This window comes from Mytilus trossulus, chromosome 4 (genome assembly GCF_036588685.1).
Source record: "Mytilus trossulus isolate FHL-02 chromosome 4, PNRI_Mtr1.1.1.hap1, whole genome shotgun sequence".
In the NCBI taxonomy this organism is placed as follows: domain Eukaryota; kingdom Metazoa; phylum Mollusca; class Bivalvia; order Mytilida; family Mytilidae; genus Mytilus; species Mytilus trossulus.
In genome coordinates this window covers 1,444,202-1,466,158 of record NC_086376.1, presented here as the reverse complement: position 1 = coordinate 1,466,158, position 21,957 = coordinate 1,444,202, and the positions used below count along the sequence as shown (strand labels likewise).

General features: G+C 33.0%; 1 protein-coding gene across 1 annotated transcript; it reads left to right on the top strand.

Annotated features, from left to right (window-relative positions):
* Positions 1-3,414: 3,414 nt before the first annotated feature.
* On the top strand, positions 3,415-5,290 carry LOC134714363 (toll-like receptor 13). Its single transcript, XM_063575604.1, has one exon. The coding sequence runs from the start codon at positions 3,415-3,417 to the stop codon at positions 5,029-5,031; it is 1,617 nt and encodes a 538-aa protein (XP_063431674.1). The 3' UTR covers positions 5,032-5,290.
* Positions 5,291-21,957: the final 16,667 nt, after the last annotated feature.

Here is a 21,957-nt window from a genome sequence, read left to right as displayed (position 1 = left end):
GGTCGTGACAATCATAAGTGTCTATTTAAAGTCATATGAAACGAGTGAGTGGTGAAAAATAATGTTTGTCCAATTCTTAAACCAATGCATGTATACATCATAAACTTAGTCCTTTGTGCACGATTTTATCATTATTTTCGCAAATATATATATATATATATATATATATAAAACGTCTGAATAATAGTCAACGATTTTTCCCACGAGGGCGCTGGATCGTTACAAGTAACGATACATGTACACAATAAAATAAATTATATAAACGCCTAAAAAGTGTACATAATTACTTATTATTACAGTCCACGTTTTTATTTTTATCCTTACTCATTTCTAAAATATATCTGTTGAATATAACAATCTAAATTGCTTAATTTTTTGAGGGATGTATAAGTACCAAGCCACGTCCAACTATTTTACTTTAATTTAGTCAAAATTTGTTATTTTTTTTAAACGGCCGTTTGTTTTAAACATCGCAGACTCTAATGTAACTACACTACAGTTGTTAAATCTGAAATATTTAGAAATTTAGACCGTTCAGTGCTGTTTATTTAGAAATAAGACCGTTCAATGCTGTTTATTTGGAATTCTTATTGACGCAATCTTTCTTGTAACATCATAATTATCGACACTGTTAAAGCTTTAGAATTGTGCTAGTTCATATCGCACATTATTATTTTTATTTAAAACATTCATTTGAACTCTCTGATGTAATTAGTCATATAACCTATTTCATATTCAACATATTTTTGCAATGATACAAGCGTCTTAACTGATGTTCGGTTTGCCTTTTTTATTGTATAAATTTCAAGATTTAGTGAAAGTTTAATCTAAGAAGACTTAAAGATGATTCATTTAACATCAGAATCTGACTGACGAAGGATATCTGTTATCCGAAATATTTATAAATAATTACATTTATAGTTCCTTTTTGTGTTATTGGTGTTGTTATGTACACTTTTTAGGCGTTTATATATATATAATCGTCAATTTTTATGCGTTTATATATATATAATCGTCAATTTTTAGGCGTTTATATATATATAATCGTCAATTTTTTTTCTCTCTGTTTGTTATGATTTAACAAATATGGCTGCTCATTAAATGCCGTGTTTTGAAGCCGAGTTTTACCGATTGTAACCTTATAGTAAACAAATCACAAAAAGCATGGGTATTGAACACGTGTTTAACATGTATAATCAGATATTTGTTTATTTCAATGACAGATCCATGCGTATTGTGGTCACCGGATTTTTACGAGGAGGGTTACGCTCGGGTCACTATGCATACGGAAAATATGTCGGCGAATTGCTTGCTGGAAGCAAGCAATTAAAAATAAGTAAACTTCTTCTAAATGTGGACATATTAAAATATTTTCCTCAGAAAAAAGTATATGTACATAAGTTGTATAATGAAAACTATCCATTTAGTTATAAAAAAAAACATGTGCATATTTTTTTTTAATTTTAGGTTTCTAATGACTTTAAGTTCATTCTTTTTATTTTTAAATTACACTGTTGATCTTGCAAGCATTACATGGAAATATATTGTTAAATTCACCGTAAGCACATAAAGTCTTCACAACTGCTATTTAAAGTTTCCTATCTTTTAGTTCGTTAACGATGCTAATAATTTCTAAACTTTAAAAGTGGAAATGATCAATTAAATAATTGGTGAAGATTCATACCGTTTCTTGTTTACAGAATCGAACTGATGTGATTTTTTCCATTGTATTCATTATATATTCTTAAAGGATTTATTTTAAAGTCAAGTTTAGAATTAAGTCGAACGTACCACATAGATACTGCACAAATAATACGTACTAGATTGGCCGATTAAGCGTATGTAAGACACAAACTATGCACGGGCGCTCGGGGTTTAATTCCCCTATTTGTGTGTTTAAATTAATTTTTATTTTTATTAAAACTTATTTGCTCCAGTTGTATGACTCAAAATAATAAATCGTGAAGTTAAAAAATTGTTAAAAGCCGCCAAAATTAAAAAAAATAACTTGAAGCTTTTCTAACTTCTCGTACGTCGTGATTCAAAACAATAAAATATTTACTTTCGTGAAATTTTTAACCAAATACGGAACCAAAATCAATTATCTTGAACATGTGCCGCACATACAACACACATCTTTATCTCCGAAACTTGAAAAAGAAAAACAAAAATAGTATACCAGTGTTCAAAATTGTTTGAAAGAAAACACATCCGGGTTACAAGCTAAAACCGAGGGAAACACACAAACTATTAGAGGAACACATAAACTATTAGAGGAAAACAAAGGAACAATAAAACACTTAGCTTCTACAAAAAATAAACGCCAACATACATAGTAACTTTCGATAATAACAACTACTATATTCCCGACTACGTACATATGACTTCGAAAGAAATACACTAATTAAGCTGTGTATCTTTGAGTTTTTTTAAGGATTTTCAGATAGCTTGAAAATGTTTTCTGTAAACTAAATGAATAGAAAATCAACATACTATATTATGAAGTTTTTCATGCTGAAAATTGGTTTGAGAAGACAGCCGGGATAAGCATCTAAAGAAAAATGTCATCATGGGAAATTTGAAAGCTATCAATACGTTTTAGAATGAATTCTAAACAAGTGTATCTTTTATTTCCTGGTTTAAAAATAAAAGAATAAAAGAAGAAACAATAATAATGAAAAATCAATCAAAATGATATCAAAGTCCTTCTACTTTCATGAGAACTAATACATGTTTTGCTTTGAGTGCAAATGGCACAAGATGGCATCATGGTACGTGAGTTCAATAAAGCGATGGTTCGGAAGGAAGTTTTTATAATAAATTTCATGACCAAACATAAATATCAAGAGCATTATTGTCGAAGTGTCAGAACAAGTAGAAATGGAACATTTACATTCATATTTTCTTTGCTTGGTTTGGATCATTTATGTTGAAGTTTGGACAGAAAAGAGCGATGTACCATGTTTGGAAATATTCTGCAGCTGCAGTTAGAATCATAGTAGCGCAAGATGTAGACGTTTGACGTATATTCCAAGAGTACCTAGTTATGTAGTGAAATTGCAATTGGAAAACAATGTCCTATCACGTATCAACATGGACTCATTCCGAAATGTTTCGAACAATCACTTAACTAGTTTGACGTTCAGAAACAATTCAATAAAAGTACTGTCTGCAGATGCATTTCAGGAGCTGAAATATCTTAGATATTTACAAATATCAAGTGAAAAAATATTAAGCATTTCTTCCCTGAAAATGTCTTTCCAGAGTTTAAACAAACAACTAATGGCAAACATGAATTTTATACACAATGGATGGACAATGCTTCCGATGGATTTATTCTCTGATTTCAAAAATTACACGCTGAAAAAACTCTTGATAACGGACCACACATTCCTGAATTTTAATTGCAGTATGATGTCGCAGTTTTCAGAGATAGATACACTTATTGTCGAAAGAAATGAAATCGTATTCTTAAATGCAAGTGGTTTACACTCTGTTATAAAACTAATTTTAACTGCTAATAACTTATTTGAAATTCCAAATTTCTGTTCCGATACAACAGGACAGTCTTTAGTGCCTAGGTTATTTCTCCTAGATCTGACAGAAAATGCAATTCGTAAATTGCATCCGACGTCCTTTAGGTGTCTTGAAAATCTTCGACAACTTATACTTGACAAAAACCGTCTAGCGGTGCTAGAAAATGACATTTTGTCGCGTCTTACAAGTTTGACTATGCTTTCCATAAGTTGGACACCACATTTGTCAATAATTAAGAAAAGAGCGTTAAGGAGTCATTCTTTGAAAGAATTGAGATTTGTTAACAATCGATTCCATTTTGACAAGGAAAGGGATAAAAAGAATAGGTATTTATATAACTCTAGTGAACTTTTCAACTACACACTTAGTCTGACAACACTAGATTTAACAAAAAATCGTCTGCCGAAGGATCCTGTTATATTTCGGAAAATATTTCATCCACTTATGAATTTAACTAAACTGATTTTACAGGCAACCCATATCGCGATATTGCCAGAAAGATTATTTCAGCAAATGCCACTTTTACATTACCTTAATCTAAAAGGTAATAGAATTACAACATGGAATCGAAGTGTGTTCGAAAATCTAACGTCTTTGAGACTTTTATATTTAGACGGCAATTACATTCGAGTTATAAATGAATCATCATTTCCTATCCAGTTATTGCATTCGTTGACCAAATTTGACATATCACATAATGACTTCTGGTGTACATGCGCTCAGAAATGGTTTGTTGATTATTGTCGGTCATCAAACATTTCTAAAATACTGACAAATAATTGGCCAGAATTCTACACGTGTGGATACCCAGAGGACAAGAAATATCTTTTTCTCGTGGACTATAAGCCAACAGACGCCGACTGTTCAACGTGGAGTCCGATTTTAACAATAATAGTTGTAATTGTTGTTTCACTTTTTGTCGTGACTGTGGTGTTAATTCTAGTGTTAAACTGTCAAGTGAACATTCGGAATTTGATTTATCTGCTTAGAGTTAGTAGATGGAAGAGAAAAGGATATATCAGATTAAATTCCTCAGAAAACTTTGAATACGATGCTTTTATTATTTACTGTGATTCAGATAGGAAGTGGGTCCATTCGGAACTCCTTAAACGCCTGGAGGAAATTAACATAAAAGTGTGCGTTCATTATCGAGATTTTGATGTTGGAGAATCCATCACAGACAACATTACAAATTATGTAGGAAAAAGTTGGAAAGTCATTGTTGTTATGTCGAACAACTTTACAAAAAGTGAATGGTGCCAATGGGAACTAGACCTTGTACAAGAAAGAAGACGACGCCATGGCAAAGATGCGTTAGTTCTCATAATGCAGAGTGAAATAGATTCAAGTCACATGACCAATTCCATCAGGTCCTTACTTGACACGACACCACATGTGCAGTATCAACAAGGGTTGGGAGAAGATCTGTTTTGGTCTGTGATAACAAAAGCTGTCATGAAACCATTCAAGGATTCCCCAACAGCTATTCTCTAGAGTCAACAATCGTATGCAGGTCTGCATACACTCATCAATGCTGTCGGGATTTAAATTTGGTTCACAGCTGTGCGTTTCTTCTACATAAGACCCATAAATGTTGAACAAATCAAATCAGTTACAAGGTCAACCCAGATACGAAACGAAGAATTAAAATCAAACTTGTGTTAAATACGACAAAGCTGTATATGCCTGGGGTAGTAAAACCCATACTCGAAAACTGTTCATGTTCAGCAACTGTCTTAAGAACTAATTTTGTTAAAGCCAAGTCAATTCATATCTGGCATGTTGTAAATAGTTTTGTCTTGGTCTACCAAGCTAATCATTCATTGTACTGAAAGTGATTTGAAAACACCCTCGAGATTTCATAACTTTATACTCTTTGTAGTGGGGCGGCTTAGTACCGAAATTTGACAAAATCATGCAAACTGTGATACAAGCAAGGGATTTGACATAGACGTTCATTAGGTAGTACTTTATCATATTAGAGGGGTAGCCAACATGTTTTCGATTTTTTTCACGGCGGCCATCTTGAATTCAAAATTGACATCATTTTGCTCAATCTTTGACATTGAAAAACTGTCCTAACCATTGTAAACGCTATATATGTCATGAAAACTATTTGAAATACAATAAAATGATATGAAAATATGTCAAACACACAACAATTGTAAAAAAAAAGCACCACTTCCGGTTTTGGTCGAAAAAGTTCGTACACTCAAGTGAAATAATAGTGGTATAGATATATGATAAAAATTTCCGTTTGGTCTATCGATAATTATGTTAGACATGTGGATGATTGATCAGTGTAATATTCTACGATATTTTCCGATGTGTTCTGTTTAGTTTTAACAACTACATGAACACAAAGTTGTACAGGTCAAGCCAGCTTTGTAACACTTACATCTACCAGAACAAGTTTTTTGCAGCAACATTTGTGTAACTCCTGACAAGATGCAGCAATTGCTGCTAATTGTGTTCAATGAGGAATCCACATTCCATCTGCGTTCTCCTTAACCCATCCCCAATCACCAAGACTAGGTAGATGTTGATCATGTATGACTGCCTGTCCCCATACATGGCCACCTTGGTATGTAGCTCGTTTGGTATGTCCAAGCAGTGCAGCTTTAGTTGGTGGAATGGTGTCATACTGTCTTTGTTTGCGTGCAAACAGTTCAAGTCTGGATTCGTTGATGTCAAATGTTGTTTTATTCCTATCGTACATTACCACAACAAATGCCTCTATCAACTCCATATCAGCGTCACTGACCAATTCAGGTTTCTTACTTAATCTTTCAAAAACCTCGGTTACATCATAAAATATTTCCCACGTCTGCCATGCCGATTTCTTCCCCTTTCCATGAAAAGCAGAGACCGTGTCACATCCAGTAAAAGCATGAAAAAATGACAAAGCTTCTGATTTAGGACCAAGGGCATGATTTATTTCGTGAATCGGAAGCCATCTCAGGTCATTTCCTTTTCCAAAGGCAACCCAAAGTTTTTCTATTTGTAGTGTTTTGAAAAGAGACACCGCCAAAACCACTACATCAGTGTCTGAGCTGATTATCAGTGATGACTTACACCCTTTTTCAGCTGCACTTTTGATATGAACAAATATCCATGTGTCTGCTTCCTCGTGATTACACGGACTCAGATCATCATGGTCATCATTAGAATTTGTCATAACAGTTTCGCCTTTAGTCACAAAAATAATTTTGTCAGATTGAATCGAGTAAATTTTGTCGGCAAGGAAATAAAACAATTCCGTTTTGTTTTCGTCCACTCGAAGGAAGCTTAACCAAGCTTTCGGAGACTAACTGGTGCCGACAACTTTCCTCCTGGATCCAGCACCCCTCGCTTTACGTGTTTGTGCTTTAAGACTGTTTTCTATGTAAATATCATAGATCACATCTACTCTGGCATGTTTTGAAGCAAGTTGGATAATGTACGGCAAAATCACATCTTTTGCGTATTCATCAAAAGTGTATGTTCCTCGCGGTGGTCTTGAATTGACCATAGCCGCACCATCAACAACTACCATGTCTGTTACAGGTTCCTCTCTTGGTAAATTTCCCTTAGCTTCTAGGATTTCCATTAGCTGTGATTTGACGTCAATATTGATTTTTCCACTTGACAAAGATGGAGGAAATTTCTGATTTTCGTGGCTGAAAAACTCTTCCAAATCCCATTGTCTGCTTTGACAGGATATGAAAAGCCTTGAAAACAAACTGCAGTCTTCTCGGGCGAGGTCAAGCTTGTTTTCTGTTTCACATGAACTTTTCTTTGGTTGGCGACTGAACAACATAAACTTATTTTTCTTAATAGGCTCATAGAAACTTGCCGTGTTCTGCATTCTGTTTCTGAAGTCAGCATACTGATTGCATCCAGTTTGTTTAATTTGTGACAGTTTCCTTGTGCCTGCTTGAACAATATCTTTACTGTCCATCTTGTAAATATCTTCAGAATCCTCAAGAAATGGATTTCCATAATCATTCATGACAGTCTTAAGACTTCTCACTTTGTCAATGAAATCTTTTTGCATAGACATAGAAATGTCATGATGTCTATTATCTGTGTTCTTTCTTCTAGACGAATATTCCTCGAACTGGCTTATCAGTCTACTGATTTCTGGCCCGGTCACCATCCACCGTCGCAAGGCAGCGGGATCCTCGGTCAGCCCTACAGCACCACCATCACCTTTAACAAAAGCGTTGTTCTGTTCATGAGCCTCGTCTATCGCCATGTTTGAGAAAACACGATTTGATTTTTTAACAGTGAAATGCCGTTTTATAAATTCTCTGTATATGTCTGGGGTTTTTGTTTCTAATGAAGCCATATCACGAAGATGAATAGGGAGCCATCTAGCATAGTTGATATGATCAAGTCCAAAAAAGTATGGAATCAAGGAAGACAACGTTTGTTTATAAAGCTCAAAATCCGCTTCTCGTAAAGATCGAATGTACGAAAAAACCAACAGCTGAAATTCAAGAACCGAATACCAAAACTCAAAATGAGGTCTACCTACTTTTCTTTCTTCACACCATTGTATAAAATTGTCAAATTCTATTGATTCATTAGGATCTTCGTTAATAGAAGATTCATAAGCAGACATAAGTAAATCGAACAATACACATACGGTAACTTGATGTGCTAGTCTAGTTTTAGTAGTATTAGAACTTGACAAGAACGATTCTGCAGTCCCAGAGGATGCAACATCTGCTTCTGATAAAGCCTCTATCCAACCACTATCTCGCAATAGATCACCCAAAACCTTAAAACATGCCATCTTAATATTTAATCCACCGAACATAACAACGAATTTGTTTTCACCGTATTCATTTGGCCATTCTCATTGAATTTGCTTTGCCAAAACAAATAGCGGTTGGTCTGCTGTAATCACTGGAGTTTGGCCAGGATTCAAAAACGACACAACATCCCTGACCTTATCCATCGAATGTTTTATGGTAGCAACTGAGTGAGCTTGTTCTTGAAATAATGGCATTAAGCAGCGTAGACTCACTTTAACAGTTGACCCACGTCTCTCTGAGGAGTCGAGTAGAATGTACCTGTTCAGAAGAAGAACCAAGCTGTGCCAATCTTTCCTCGCACAGGTTTGCCAGGTCTGCTAATCGAAACACAACCGACTCTTCAGAGTTTCTTTGAGTTTCAAAAATGTATGTGACCAGCTCAGCTAATGCAGTTTCTTTCATTATAGTTTCCTCCTGTGTGCAACTTCTTTTGATCTCTGTTTGTCTCTTCTTTGATCTCTCTCTACTATATACAGCTGCGAGACAAGACGGGTGATACTTCATCTCTTGTGCTATAACATCACCACTACTCAGCTTTGCCAACAGTTGTTTATCCTGAAGAGCTGTTGCACAATCCACTAGTCGTTAGTTTAGTTTCATTGTCATTGCCTCTCTTAAGACAGATAAAGGTGACACTTTATCACAAATGAAACATTTATGCACATTTTCAGCTGGATTGTGTTCTTGATCTTTAGAACGAGGAGTACACCTAAAAAGTTTAGGAGTTTATAATAAGGACAGAATTCCTTAAAATCAGTATCCGATCAGAATTGCAAAGAAAAACACTTCGTAACTAAAAATATGAACTTCGGATAGACAAGTACCGAGCCACGTCTTATAACAATGAGAACACACACTCTCAAAAGGTTTACTAGAATAAAATTGCGCCCTCTATTGGCCTATAACCTATCGAACCTAATGTAGCAATCGAAGATTAGTCAAGGATTTGTGGAATATAACAACTGACATTATTCTGGTTATAAAACAAGTCACATTCGGGATATTCATAAAACCAGGAGTGGGTTATCGACCGATAATTTACCAAAAGTGATACCTTATCTTTTAAAACAATGATTTACTCCATTTTGAAACATTTTGGATGCAATACAACTAAAACTGACCATAAATATGATGTCTTTTCGCTGTGAAGACGTCATTTCAAAAATCCAAGATGGTCGCCATGATCGGATGATTTTTTTTCGTGGTTACCCCCCTAATATGATTACATACACCTAAAGGCATGTTCTTACAAAGTTTCATGCTTGTATCACCATTTGCATGATTTGTGTGGTAAGCTGCTCAACTATTGTGAGGCAATTTCGTCTTATTAAATTAGAATTCCGAATTTCCACTTTCATTTGTGAACATGTACACACTTTTCTATATTTTTTTTTCATTTTATAATAAATTTAACGATCAGTTGTTTTGCATTATTTATTTTTATTTTTTATTTTTATTTTTTTCTACATCCAAACAGCTTCTTTTTCGTAAAAGGGAATACCAAGAAATAAATGATAAAAACAGTCCAGAAGTTTTCTCTAAATCTAATTTTGCACAAGGAAGGAAGCACTATCTGTCGAGCTTACTGGATTTTTATGTCTGAAAGAATAAAATTGTTAAAACGTACCAATTATTTACTTGTGAACCAAGTCCTATCAGGATTAATCTTTGCGAGAGTTCCACTTGCCAAATGTTATTTGTTTATGTTCTATTTTTTACTTACTCTTAGCTTAGTTATATTTTTATTTTGTACATAATGTGTATTTCTTATGTAAGATGTCTTATTTTGTAATACACAACGTTTTGAAAACGACATACAAATATTTGAACGTGACTGTATTTCATTGGCGCCGATTTTTTCTTTCATTTGCGCCGATTTTTATTTTCATTTTGGCCGATTTTATTACAGGTAAATTACAGGTGAATAGATATAAGAGGTGATGGGAGGTGGAAGAAGGCCTACAAGCTACATCTCCATACTTTTTTCCTTGTTGACCGTATCCGTAGTTCTTTAGCATCTGTCTTTCGGACATCTACCACATGGTTATGCTCGATCTGTCTTTTGACAATAGAATCCGTGGTAACTCTAGCTTTACACGATTTTATGGTACATTAGTAAGATATGAAGTTATGTTTGAGAACACTAACCTTCCGATATGTATGGCCCTCGATGATTAAAGAATTTACTTCTCGGTCCGTTTCAATGTGCAGTATGACCATCAAGTTACAACGAAGTTCGAGAACAATATGAATCAAAATTAACTTAAGTTCATCTTTTATATAAGCCTTGGACTTCAAATATTTTGGCCACGAGCATCACTGAAGAGACATGTTTTGTCGAAATGCGCATCTGGTGCAACAAAATTGGTACCGTTGATTTTATTACTACCACTCTGCCTCTGCTGGTGGACTATTAGTCCCCGAGGGTATCACCAGCCCAGTAGCCAGTACTTCGGTACTGGCATGAAAATACGGATATTTTTGTGTTATTAAAATTTGCTTTTACAAAGTATTAAAAATTATTATAAATTAAGGAATGTATCTCCCTCATGCAAAGCTCTGATTCTTTTCACGAATTTGGCTATACTTTTTGGACCTTTTGGAATATAGCTCTTCATCTTTTATATAAGCTTTGGACTTCAAATATTTTGGCCACGAGCATCACTGAAGAGACATGTTTTGTCGAAATGCACATCTGGTGCAACAAAATTGGTACCGTTGATTTTATTACTACCACTGGGTCGATGCCTCTGCTGGTGGACTATTAGTCCCCGAGGGTATCACCAGCACAGTAGCCAGTACTTCGGTACTGGCATGAAAATACGGATATTTTTGTGTTATTAAAATTTGCTGTTACAAAGTATTAAAAATTATTATAAATTAAGGAATGTATCTCCCTCATGCAAAGCTCTGATTCTTTTCACGAATTTGACTATACTTTTTGGACCTTTTGGATTATAGCTCTTCATCTTTTATATAAGCTTTGGACTTCAAATATTTTGGCCACGAGCATCACTGAAGAGACATGTTTTGTCGAAATGCGCATCTGGTGCAACAAAATTGGTACCGTTGATTTTATTACTACCACTGGGTCGATGCCTCTGCTGGTGGACTATTAGTCCCCGAGGGTATCACCAGCCCAGTAGCCCGTACTTCGGTACTGGCATGAAAATATGGATATTTTTGTGTTATTAAAATTTGCTGTTACAAAGTATTAAAAATTATTATAAATTAAGGAATGTATCTCCCTCATGCAAAGCTCTGATTCTTTTCACGAATTTGGCTATACTTTTTGGACCTTTTGGATTATAGCTCTTCATCTTTTATATAAGCTTTGGACTTCAAATATTTTGGCCACGAGCATCACTGAAGAGACATGTTTTGTCGAAATGCACATCTGGTGCAACAAAATTGGTACCGTTGATTTTATTACTACCACTGGGTCGATGCCTCTGCAGGTGGACTATTAGTCCCCGAGGGTATCACCAGCCCAGTAGCCAGTACTTCGGTACTGGCATGAAAATACGGATATTTTTGTGTTATTAAAATTTGCTGTTACAAAGTATTAAAAATTATTATAAATTAAGGAATGTATCTCCCTCATGCAAAGCTCTGATTCTTTTCACGAATTTGGCTATACTTTTTGGACCTTTTGGATTATAGCTCTTCATCTTTTATATAAGCTTTGGACTTCAAATATTTTGGCCACGAGCATCACTGAAGAGACATGTTTTGTCGAAATGTGCATCTGGTGCAACAAAATTGGTACCGTTGATTTTATAAAGCATGGATGAAAAACAATTATAACCAGATTTTACCAATGGTATAGCACAGTACATGTACAAGTTTTAACTTACCTGAAAAATTCAATGAAGAGCAAATATAAAATCGGCGCAAATGAAAGAATGAAAATTTTCAAAATCGGCGCAAATGTCATACGCCCATCCATTACATATGTTTTAGGCGCATCTGTTGGTCGCTCGTCAGCATGCACTCCCGTTGTAAAGAGGTAGTTTCGAAATATATATGTATATACAAGACTGCAACCTCTTTTGATTTTGATTCTTATATCAAGATAGACAACTCTGTTATATCTAAGATCAACTATATCAAAAGTTGTCTTTACACTGTAAGTTTGAAAGTGCAACCTCAATGTGTCTTTTTAAAATTGTTAACTATTTGGTATTATGTATTATGCATGAAGTAATTTTAAATTTATGTATATTTTAATGTGATTTTATTGGGTTTTGCCAAGTACTTTTTTTTCAATGAAATAATAACCATAATTAAATAACTATATTTCTCATTTAAAAGTTTAAGCTTATGCTGACGCAGGTACAGACGGAAACATTTTGAAACATTATATTTATACAAGTTATACCGCATTAGAAATATATTTGAACTTGCTTCTGTGAATGCGGCAAACTAAGGTCGATACTTTGAGTCATCTGCTTACTCGTTTTGAAAATATTAGAAAGGAAAATAACAAAAAATAACAAACCTCAAGGAAAATTCCAAACTTAAGGTCCGTAATCAAAGGGCAAAATCAAAATCTCTAACAAAAAAAACAAACTGTCAGATTCACAACTTGGTACAGACATCCTCATTGAAATGACAAAAAAACAAACATTGATATTATTGGACCATACTTGAAAGCAAGTAAAACTACAAATAGATAGATGTACACAACAAATTCTATTTGAAGCTGAGAAAAATTGAACTTTAATAGCTAAAAAGATAAGATAAATTTTCTATGAAGGGTTATGATATTGTAGTCCCAATGTATATAAATAAAAGCCATGAAGGGAAGGATTTTTTTTTAGGGAAATAGTAACAAGCTACTATTGAGACACAGGCGACTGCAGTGCTTCAATCAACCACGTGTGAATGTAGCCTTAACATTTGTTTTAAAGACATTGTGATAAATATTCTGTACGTTTATTTTTTGTTCGTTTCTTTTAATTTTCTATGTTCGTTGAATATTTATTTTCAAATTTCCTTATTTCTTAATTTTCTATCTTTAAAATTAGAGTAGGTAAAATTTGTATCTTGTCTAAAGTTTTAATTCGTAATTTCGGACTGCTCATGACATATCGAAATAGGCAATCATTAAAAATTTATGAACCATTACAATTAAACTCATTTATATAGATACCAGGACTAAATTTTGCATATACGCCAGACGCGCGTTTCGTCTACAAAAGACTCGTCAGAGACGCTCGAATCCATAAAAGTTAAAAAGGCCAAATAAAGTACGAAGTTGAAGTTGTGACGGTGTCTAAAACTTTCTTTCTTCATAAATATTTGTTGACACTTAATTAGTTAGCAACAAAACAGTTCTCATGGTATAGTTGTAATGACAATTTTCAAGTAATTAAGATGGAACTTATAGTATGTCCTTCGTCATCAACATAGTGGATGCTAAAATTAAAATAATTAATTTGCAATTCTTGCTCTTAAGTATAAACCGTTTAATTAGCATTATACGTGTGAAGATAAAACATGCAAGCAGTTGCAAGCAATTTTATCTTTCAGAAGTGTCTATCGTACGTTGGAAATCTCTCTATTCGAAGAAATATTTTTCGTATCCTATAACATGTAACAAACTAACATCAAATTTTTGTATGATGTTTGTTTATTTTCGAAGAAACACTGCCAAGAAAAAGCATGATTGCATTACAAAGAAATAAGAAAAAATGTAGTATGAGTGCCAATGAGACAATTCCCCATCCAAGTCGCAACTTGTAAAAAGTAAACCATTATATAAGATCAAAGTACGGCCTTCACCACGGAGCCATTGTTCACACAAAAAAGCAAGTTATATACACAATTGAAACAGGCCATCGATATAATCACGAGAAAAATTTATACTGGAGAAATCTATATTTTCTATATGTATTGTCGATGTTTTTTTTCTTCTTCATATTCAACTATTGACCTAAAACAAATAAAGAGAAAACACAGTGCCCTATATAAAAGCCTTCTTTTAACTTGAAAAAATGGTGATGTCACCTTCCGAAAAAAAGAAGAATTACTTATGTTTTGTCATTGTTTTGGACAATACAATATGTTAATACTAAAATAGACACCGATTCAATTTGTCTCGGGACGCATATAGTTCAGAATTCAAAAACTGAATAAAAATAGTCTATTGATAAAATAACCAATTCTCTGTCACTAAAAGAAGCATATTCACATTGTGAATATCAGAATTTTCGTTAAAATATGCAATTTGTTCTTAACACAACCAGGCTAACTCTATATATTTCCAAGGTAGACATAGAAATATTTCAAATAAAAAAAACAATTAGAAAATGAAGTCACCTACTTGTTGTTTGACAAATGTACTCACCTTCGTCCGATTGTTAATGTATGAATAATAAAAGATTCTTTGATATGAAGACAATTACGAAACTAGAGAGTTCAAGTGCAGTACCGAACATACTACAGGTACACAGTTTTGACACGTATTTTATAAACTTAAAAAATGTTAGTAGATTTCAATAAGTCAATTATATAATCGAGTATATTGACTAGTATTCATTAAGAGGATTTATTCTGCCATTAAAGACGAAACATTCATAGCGCTTGGCAGAACTATCTCAGACTGAACTAAATATTTAGCTTTTGAAGTATAACGATACTTTAAAGTGATGTTAAAAATAGAAAAAATGCTAAAATAATGCGGGTGTTCCAAATTGATAGGCACATCCTTTTCTATCATTAAAAACCTGGAAACGGTCATGTAACAACAAATATTTCGGTATAACTTACAATCAGTTTTTGTCGTAAACCTTTTTGTGAAAAGAGCTGCTGTTGGTAATTTGTAGTCAGTTTTTTTTATCAATTAGAAACTAAGTATTTGATTTTGCAAAGACAACTTATACATATACATTACAAGAATAGGATTTGAAAAAAATACACACCCGGTATGACTTTAAAAAACATGTCAACAAAAAAGGTATAAGCGTTGTACAAGAAATTAGGAGCTTTTCCAACAAATGAAATCTTATTACTAAAAGTTGTTATTTTAATGACTTATTACTCTTTTTTTTTTTATCACACATGGACAAATTATAAAATTGAGAAAGGAAATGGTGAATATGTCAAAGCGACAACCACCCGACCATAGAGCAAACAACAACCGAAGGCAACCAATGGGTCTTCAATGTAGCGAGAATTCCTGCACCCGTAGGTGTCCTTCAGCTGGCCCCTAAAAATATGCATAATAGTACAGTGATAATGGACGTCATACTAAACTCCGAATTATACACAAGAAACTAAAATTTAAAATCATACAACACTAACAAAGGCCAGAGGCTCCTGACTTGGGACAGGCGCAAAATTGCGGCGGGGTTAAACATGTTTATGAGATCTCAACCCTCCCCCTATACCTCTAGCCAATGTAGAAACGTAAAAGAATAACAATACGCACATTAAAATTCAGTTCAAGAGAAGTCCGATTCCGATGTCAAAAGATGTAACAAAAGAAAATAAATAAAATGACAATAATACATAAATAACAACAGACTACTAGCAGTTAACTGACATGCCAGCTCCAGACCTCAATTAAACTGATTGAAAGATTCTGTCTTCATCATATGAATATCAGGTACAATCCCTCCCATTAGGGGTTTAGTATCATACTATCATAAAAAATATGAGAAGAACATAACCCGTGTCATGCCAACAACTGTTTTTTTGAAGAAATAAATGTGTTTAGTTCCGATGCAAAGACCCTATCAGTGAATCAATGTTAAAGCCAAAATATGCAATCATTAATGACTTGACAACAGTATCGTAACTATATCCCCTTTTAATAAGTCTATTTAAAGGTTTTGTTAGTTTCTGAGGAGAATACTGACATTTTTGTGCTTTATAAAGAATATTTCCATAAAAAAATGGATGTGAAATACCTGAACGTATAAGATGTCTGCATGTTGAGTTATATTTACGAATTATTTCCTTATACCGGTGATAAAATTGTCTTCTTTGGTGTTCAAATCAAGTTTTACATTGGACGTTTCTTAATTCAAAAAGTTTTCACAACACTTAACTTTGAAATAAATACTCTCTATTAATGTATTATGATTCGAATCTTATATATACATACTGATAGAATAGTTACACATTTATCAATATAGAAAACGAATCAATACGAATGAGTTTCAGGGAACATTTCAAAATAAGGAAAATATGAGCTACAAGAAGACATAAACGCCACATCTGCTATTATTCATATCGAAAACAAATTTTATTGGATAGCCTATATTTTTTTTTTGTTGAAATCATAAAGATGCCTTTCGATATAGTTTTCTGATGTGTGCATTCATTTGTTTTTAATGATAATGATTACCCATATATAATATGACAAGGAATACAACCCAGTTCGAATCTGAAGTAGGTCATTCTTAAACTCTTATCTCAACACGTATAGACTATTTAGAGCTGGCATAGTGTATAATCACTTGTATTTCGTTGAAGACTTTATATGTCATCAAAAAACAAACATGCAGGAAGTCAAGTTTTTTTTGGTTCATATATTTAAATAAAAAGTGAAAAGAGCATATTTCTTTTTGTAATGTGAACGAACAATTTCTTTTTGTAATGTGAACGAACAACAAACTATTAATTTCAAACTGATGTTGATCAAATTTATAAGTATTGAACCCCTATACCATATTTTTTTTTATAATCAAAGAAATGCGAAAATAAGTTAACAAATAAGTAAATACATATGAACTAGAACAAAAACATTACAGAAACTGTAAAATATTTTCGCCGTTTGTGCATACTATCAAACACTTTAAGGAGAAAGAGTCACGTGACTGATTTCTCTGATAAAATGATATTGACCAAAACCAACACATATTAAAGAAAAATTGGCAAATTAGATAAATATGATGCATGAAAAGAGAGACAATAACAATTAAAACCAAGGAGTTAACAAAGACTCATAAAAACCAAAGGAGTAAACAAAGAAATGAAAACTAGTGCTTTTGTGTATTTTATCATGCAGTGAATACAAAACTTTTATTTTTTTTATTTTCACAAGTATGTAAAATTTATTTCATATTTTTTTATTTATCCCTCAGTGTAGAAAAGTATGTGTATAGTTGATACTGTATTTTTTGTCCGACCACACTGTTCAGATACATCGACTTAAGTAGAGTACACAATAGAGCAACCTAAATTCCGGAATGCAAAAACTGCCGTGCTACCTAGAGAAGGTCCCTGATGTAAGTTATAACATTGTCATCATTTGCGATTGTTTTTTGTGATAGTTCGTTTTGTGAAAAATGATTTACAAATACCACGATATTTAGCTATCATGGTATATTGACTTGACCTGCTGCGATTTGCTGTATATATGACAAAGCTGTGTGTAACGTCATGCTGGCCATTCCTTTTCTGACACTTATATGACGTAACCGTAAAGAATTTCCTATTTTACAATTGTATTTAGACTAATGGCCTTCGTTAAAAGTTCTGTTCTGAGGATATATAGAAATGGAAGTTTAAGTGATGTTTACAGGTTTCATTGTGACTTGATTAAGTTCTAAATCAATTCATTTACTCACTTAAGTTCGTCACTTTCCTAATGCCGTCAGAAGTTCTCCAGTAAACCCATTGTTATCAATATAGGATGGACAAAATTAAGATTCCTGTTAAAAGACCAAACACATGGCGCAGCTGACAAATGAAAATACAAAAGTAAAAATGATCTGCACCGGTCGCCAAAATCTCATTGTTTTTCAGAAACGTTTTACCATGTGCATGTAAAAACAAATATGTATGCTATTTTTTTAACTATGGAAAAATATGAGAAAGAAAAAAATCGACACGCTTTTATCATTTGATTATACATGTTTATTAAAACTCAAAGCTGGTAAATGTACAATTATAGTATAACTAATCGCCGTATTTGATATAGATAGAAAATGGTCACATGACTAAATTATGTCTATGGGCTGATACCAAAATAACGTCATCCAATCAGAAGACGCATTACGTCCAAAATTTGATTATTTTATAAGAAATGTAACACATACATAAACAAAAATGTTTTGAAATAACTGATTCCATTTCTGAATTTGCGTCTTTTTAATAATTTAGTATTTTTAGTTTGCTTCTTTTGCCATTTTTAAAATTAGTTCTAACTTTTAAATATCTTGTCTTCGCGTATATGGGCGTTTTTCAATAAAAGCGTACTTTTTAGACCTAAAAAAATTGGAAAATCAACTTGTCTAAAATTTAATTTTAAGAGTTATTTTGAATACCTCTATAATAGACCTGTTTGTAAACAAAAATTGCAATCTTAAATATTCTTTAAAATGATATTATTTTCATAATTTGTGTACTGTGTCGTAGGGGACTTTTGTCCCCTACGAAACTTCTTCTAAACACATATATTTTTTGCAATATTAAATGTTTCCTATAGACATTCCAGTTTTTTTATTTTAAAAACTAGAAAAATATCATTTTTTTCTGAATTGGAAAACCATTTTTATCGATAAAGATTAGATAGTACTTCACATATGAAGGTTCAACTCATGTTACGTAGTGGACATTTTGATGCGTTTCGTAGTGGACAAAAAGTTTCGTAGTTGACATCAACCCTATCATATGTTAATAAAAACATAATAAAAATTACATGAAACTAATCCTTGTTATTTGTTTTGCACGAATATAATTAAAAAAATATTAAAAAAAGACTGCATGGTAGTGGAAGTGTCCACTACGAAACGTTTTTCTCCCATACTTGTTTCGTAGGGGACCGTTTCGTAAGGGACGTATTTGCATGTTTTATTTTTTCCACACAATCCCTATATTGCAATAGTAACAAGACTGATTGTATTCATCAAAGCATTTATCAAGCTGTACACTGATATTTTTTTCATAATTTTAAAACCAGATACTGAAGGAGATTTGACCCGTTTCGTAGTGGACATTATCAAAAATACGGTATCACTCTGGTCCATTTAATGTGCTCAATTTTTCTTATCAACAATTTAATTGCCGTTATAAAAGCATCACTTCTTTTGTAAGACCCTAATGTTTATATCTCTTGCAAACAAAAATGACATTGATTTTATAAAACTGTTTATTGGCAAATTTTAATGACTTCGTTTCGTAGTGGACATTTTGTGAGGGACACATCTTCTGAAATTAAAAAAACCTATATTGAAAGCTGTTTATTAAAATATGTTGGTTCTGAACATACTTTTGAATTATTAAAGAACTTATGTAAAGTAAAAAAAACCATTTATTTCTTCATTTTTTTACAATATTTTAGAGTATGAATGTTGAACAGGCGGTCTAGGGACATGCCATTTTGGTTGTTTTGGACCATTCAAGAGTCAATATCTTATCAATCCCTCTAAAAATAAACTGTTTCTTTGCTTAAAAATGTTAAATCTAATTCAATGTACTGACTGCACAAAAAATTACTTGCATAGATCAAACACATTTTTTTTTAAAGTGGCTGGGACAAGAAATTACGTTTTTATTGAAAAACGCCCATATATCCTCTTTTTTGTTTTGAATTATTTAATTGTAGAGAATCGTTTGATTGGAATAATTGAAAAGTAATTTCAACTTAAATCATAAAAAAGAAGATATGGTAGATTGCCAACGAGACAACTCTCAACGGGAGACCACAATGACACAAGTCACCATAGGGCCGTCAACAATGAGCAAAGCCCATACCGCAGTCAGCTAGTCCTGATTGTTTGCACATAAACTACATGTAATAATATAATATTTCATTACACAAATCACATTTAGTTACAAATTAATTCATGTGTCATGACTTTGAAAAAATTATATTGAGGTGTATTGATTGATATAATTATAATATTTAAATAATAAACGTTCAAGGTTGACATCACGTCATTACATAAATAACACATAGCTGAGAGGGTGATAGAGCAGATTGTTACCCCGAGAAAAGATTTTCAACTCTTGTTCAATTACATTTGACGTAGTATAGTAGAATTGAGAATGAAAATAGGAAATGAGTCAAAGAGACAACAAACCGACCACAGAGCAAATAACAGCCAAAGGCCACCAATGGGTCTTTTTTTTAATATAAATTGTGACTTGGATGCAGAGTTGTCTTATTGGCACTCATACCACATCTTCTAGTATCTTTCTTCAATGACAACAAAGAAATTCGAACCCAAAGGCGTGCTTCAGCTAGCTCCTAAACAAAATGGACCAAGAAAATTGAACATAATATTAACCCAATTTAGATGTTCTGCATCGTTCTTGAATTGTGACTTGTTTAGAGCTAACATTATATCTGATCCAACATGTAAATGTGGTTTGGATATTGAGGACATGCACCATTTTTTCTTCGATTGTCCTTTCTATTTAAATGAAAGGGCTATTCTGTTTAATGGTCTCAGCTGGCTTCCCGAAGGCTGCGATTTGGACTTAACACTACTGGTTTTTGGAAAAGAAACTCTTTCCTATGATCAAAATGTACAAATTCTTAAACAAGTATTCAATTTTATAAAGAGATCAAAACGATTCCTCGTAGTATAGTATCAACAAAGGTAAAACGCACATCATCATCATTATCATCATCAACTTAATCTCTGTCGTTCTTTTCTCATTCCCTTTACTTTTTTCAGTATAGATAAGTAATATGTATGTTGTTTATATTATATGATGCATGCTCATGTTCAATTTGTATTGTTGTATATATTGTATTGTGGAGAAGACTTTATAAGTATGTTTTACTTGTGTCTGATCCTTTTTCGCTTTGAGCAAATAAAATATGTTTAAACTAAAATCCTAAACAAAAAAGTGTACTAGTGCAGTGATAATGACGGCATACTTAATTCCGATATATGTAAATGAACTTAAAAATTAAAAAAAAATACAAGACCAACTAAGGCCAAAGGCTCCAGACTTGGGACAGGCTACGCAACTGGAAGATTTACTGCATTGTTTGAAAGACTGACAAAGTTGGAGAATCTCGAAAAGCTTTAACAATATTTCCCCAGAATTTAAAGGGTGTTGGTATAGATACATAAGTCAATGTTATGAGCTTTGACTTTTCTCTTCGTGGCCAAAATAATCAGCTGGTGAAAAAGTAAACTGAGGATTCATTAATTATATTCGTTCGATTGATACTAATTTTTATGGATTTTGTGGGTCATTGGAAACCACGAATTTAATTTTGCAACGAATTACAATTCAAGCAAACTCAGCAAAAGCCACGAAATTCAATATCCACGAAACTGTCAGTCTTCATCAATCCACGAATATTGGTTCCCACGAAAATATATGAATCCACTTAATGCATAAACAATAATACCGTTTGATGTAAATAAGTGATAAATTATTCGTTTCATTGATATTCGGTTAACATCTGTGCTATAGATAACTGAAGAATTCCAGACACTACCACTTTTAATATGAATAATCACTGTATAAATGTTTAATCATTCTTATAATCTCATGATCTTGGAACTGCAATATTTCTATTGGAACTGGGACTCTTTAGATTGGCATATATAAATGGAACCAAACTCTCTGCGCATGCATGTGTAACTGCAATAACTAGCAACGATTTCACGCTTGATCCTAAAAGTTTGGTGAACCAATT

Bases quoted from the DNA above. Each gene is read 5' to 3' on its own strand.
- LOC134714363 (XM_063575604.1), top strand. From the start codon at position 3,415: ATGTCGCAGTTTTCAGAGATAGATACACTTATTGTCGAAAGAAATGAA.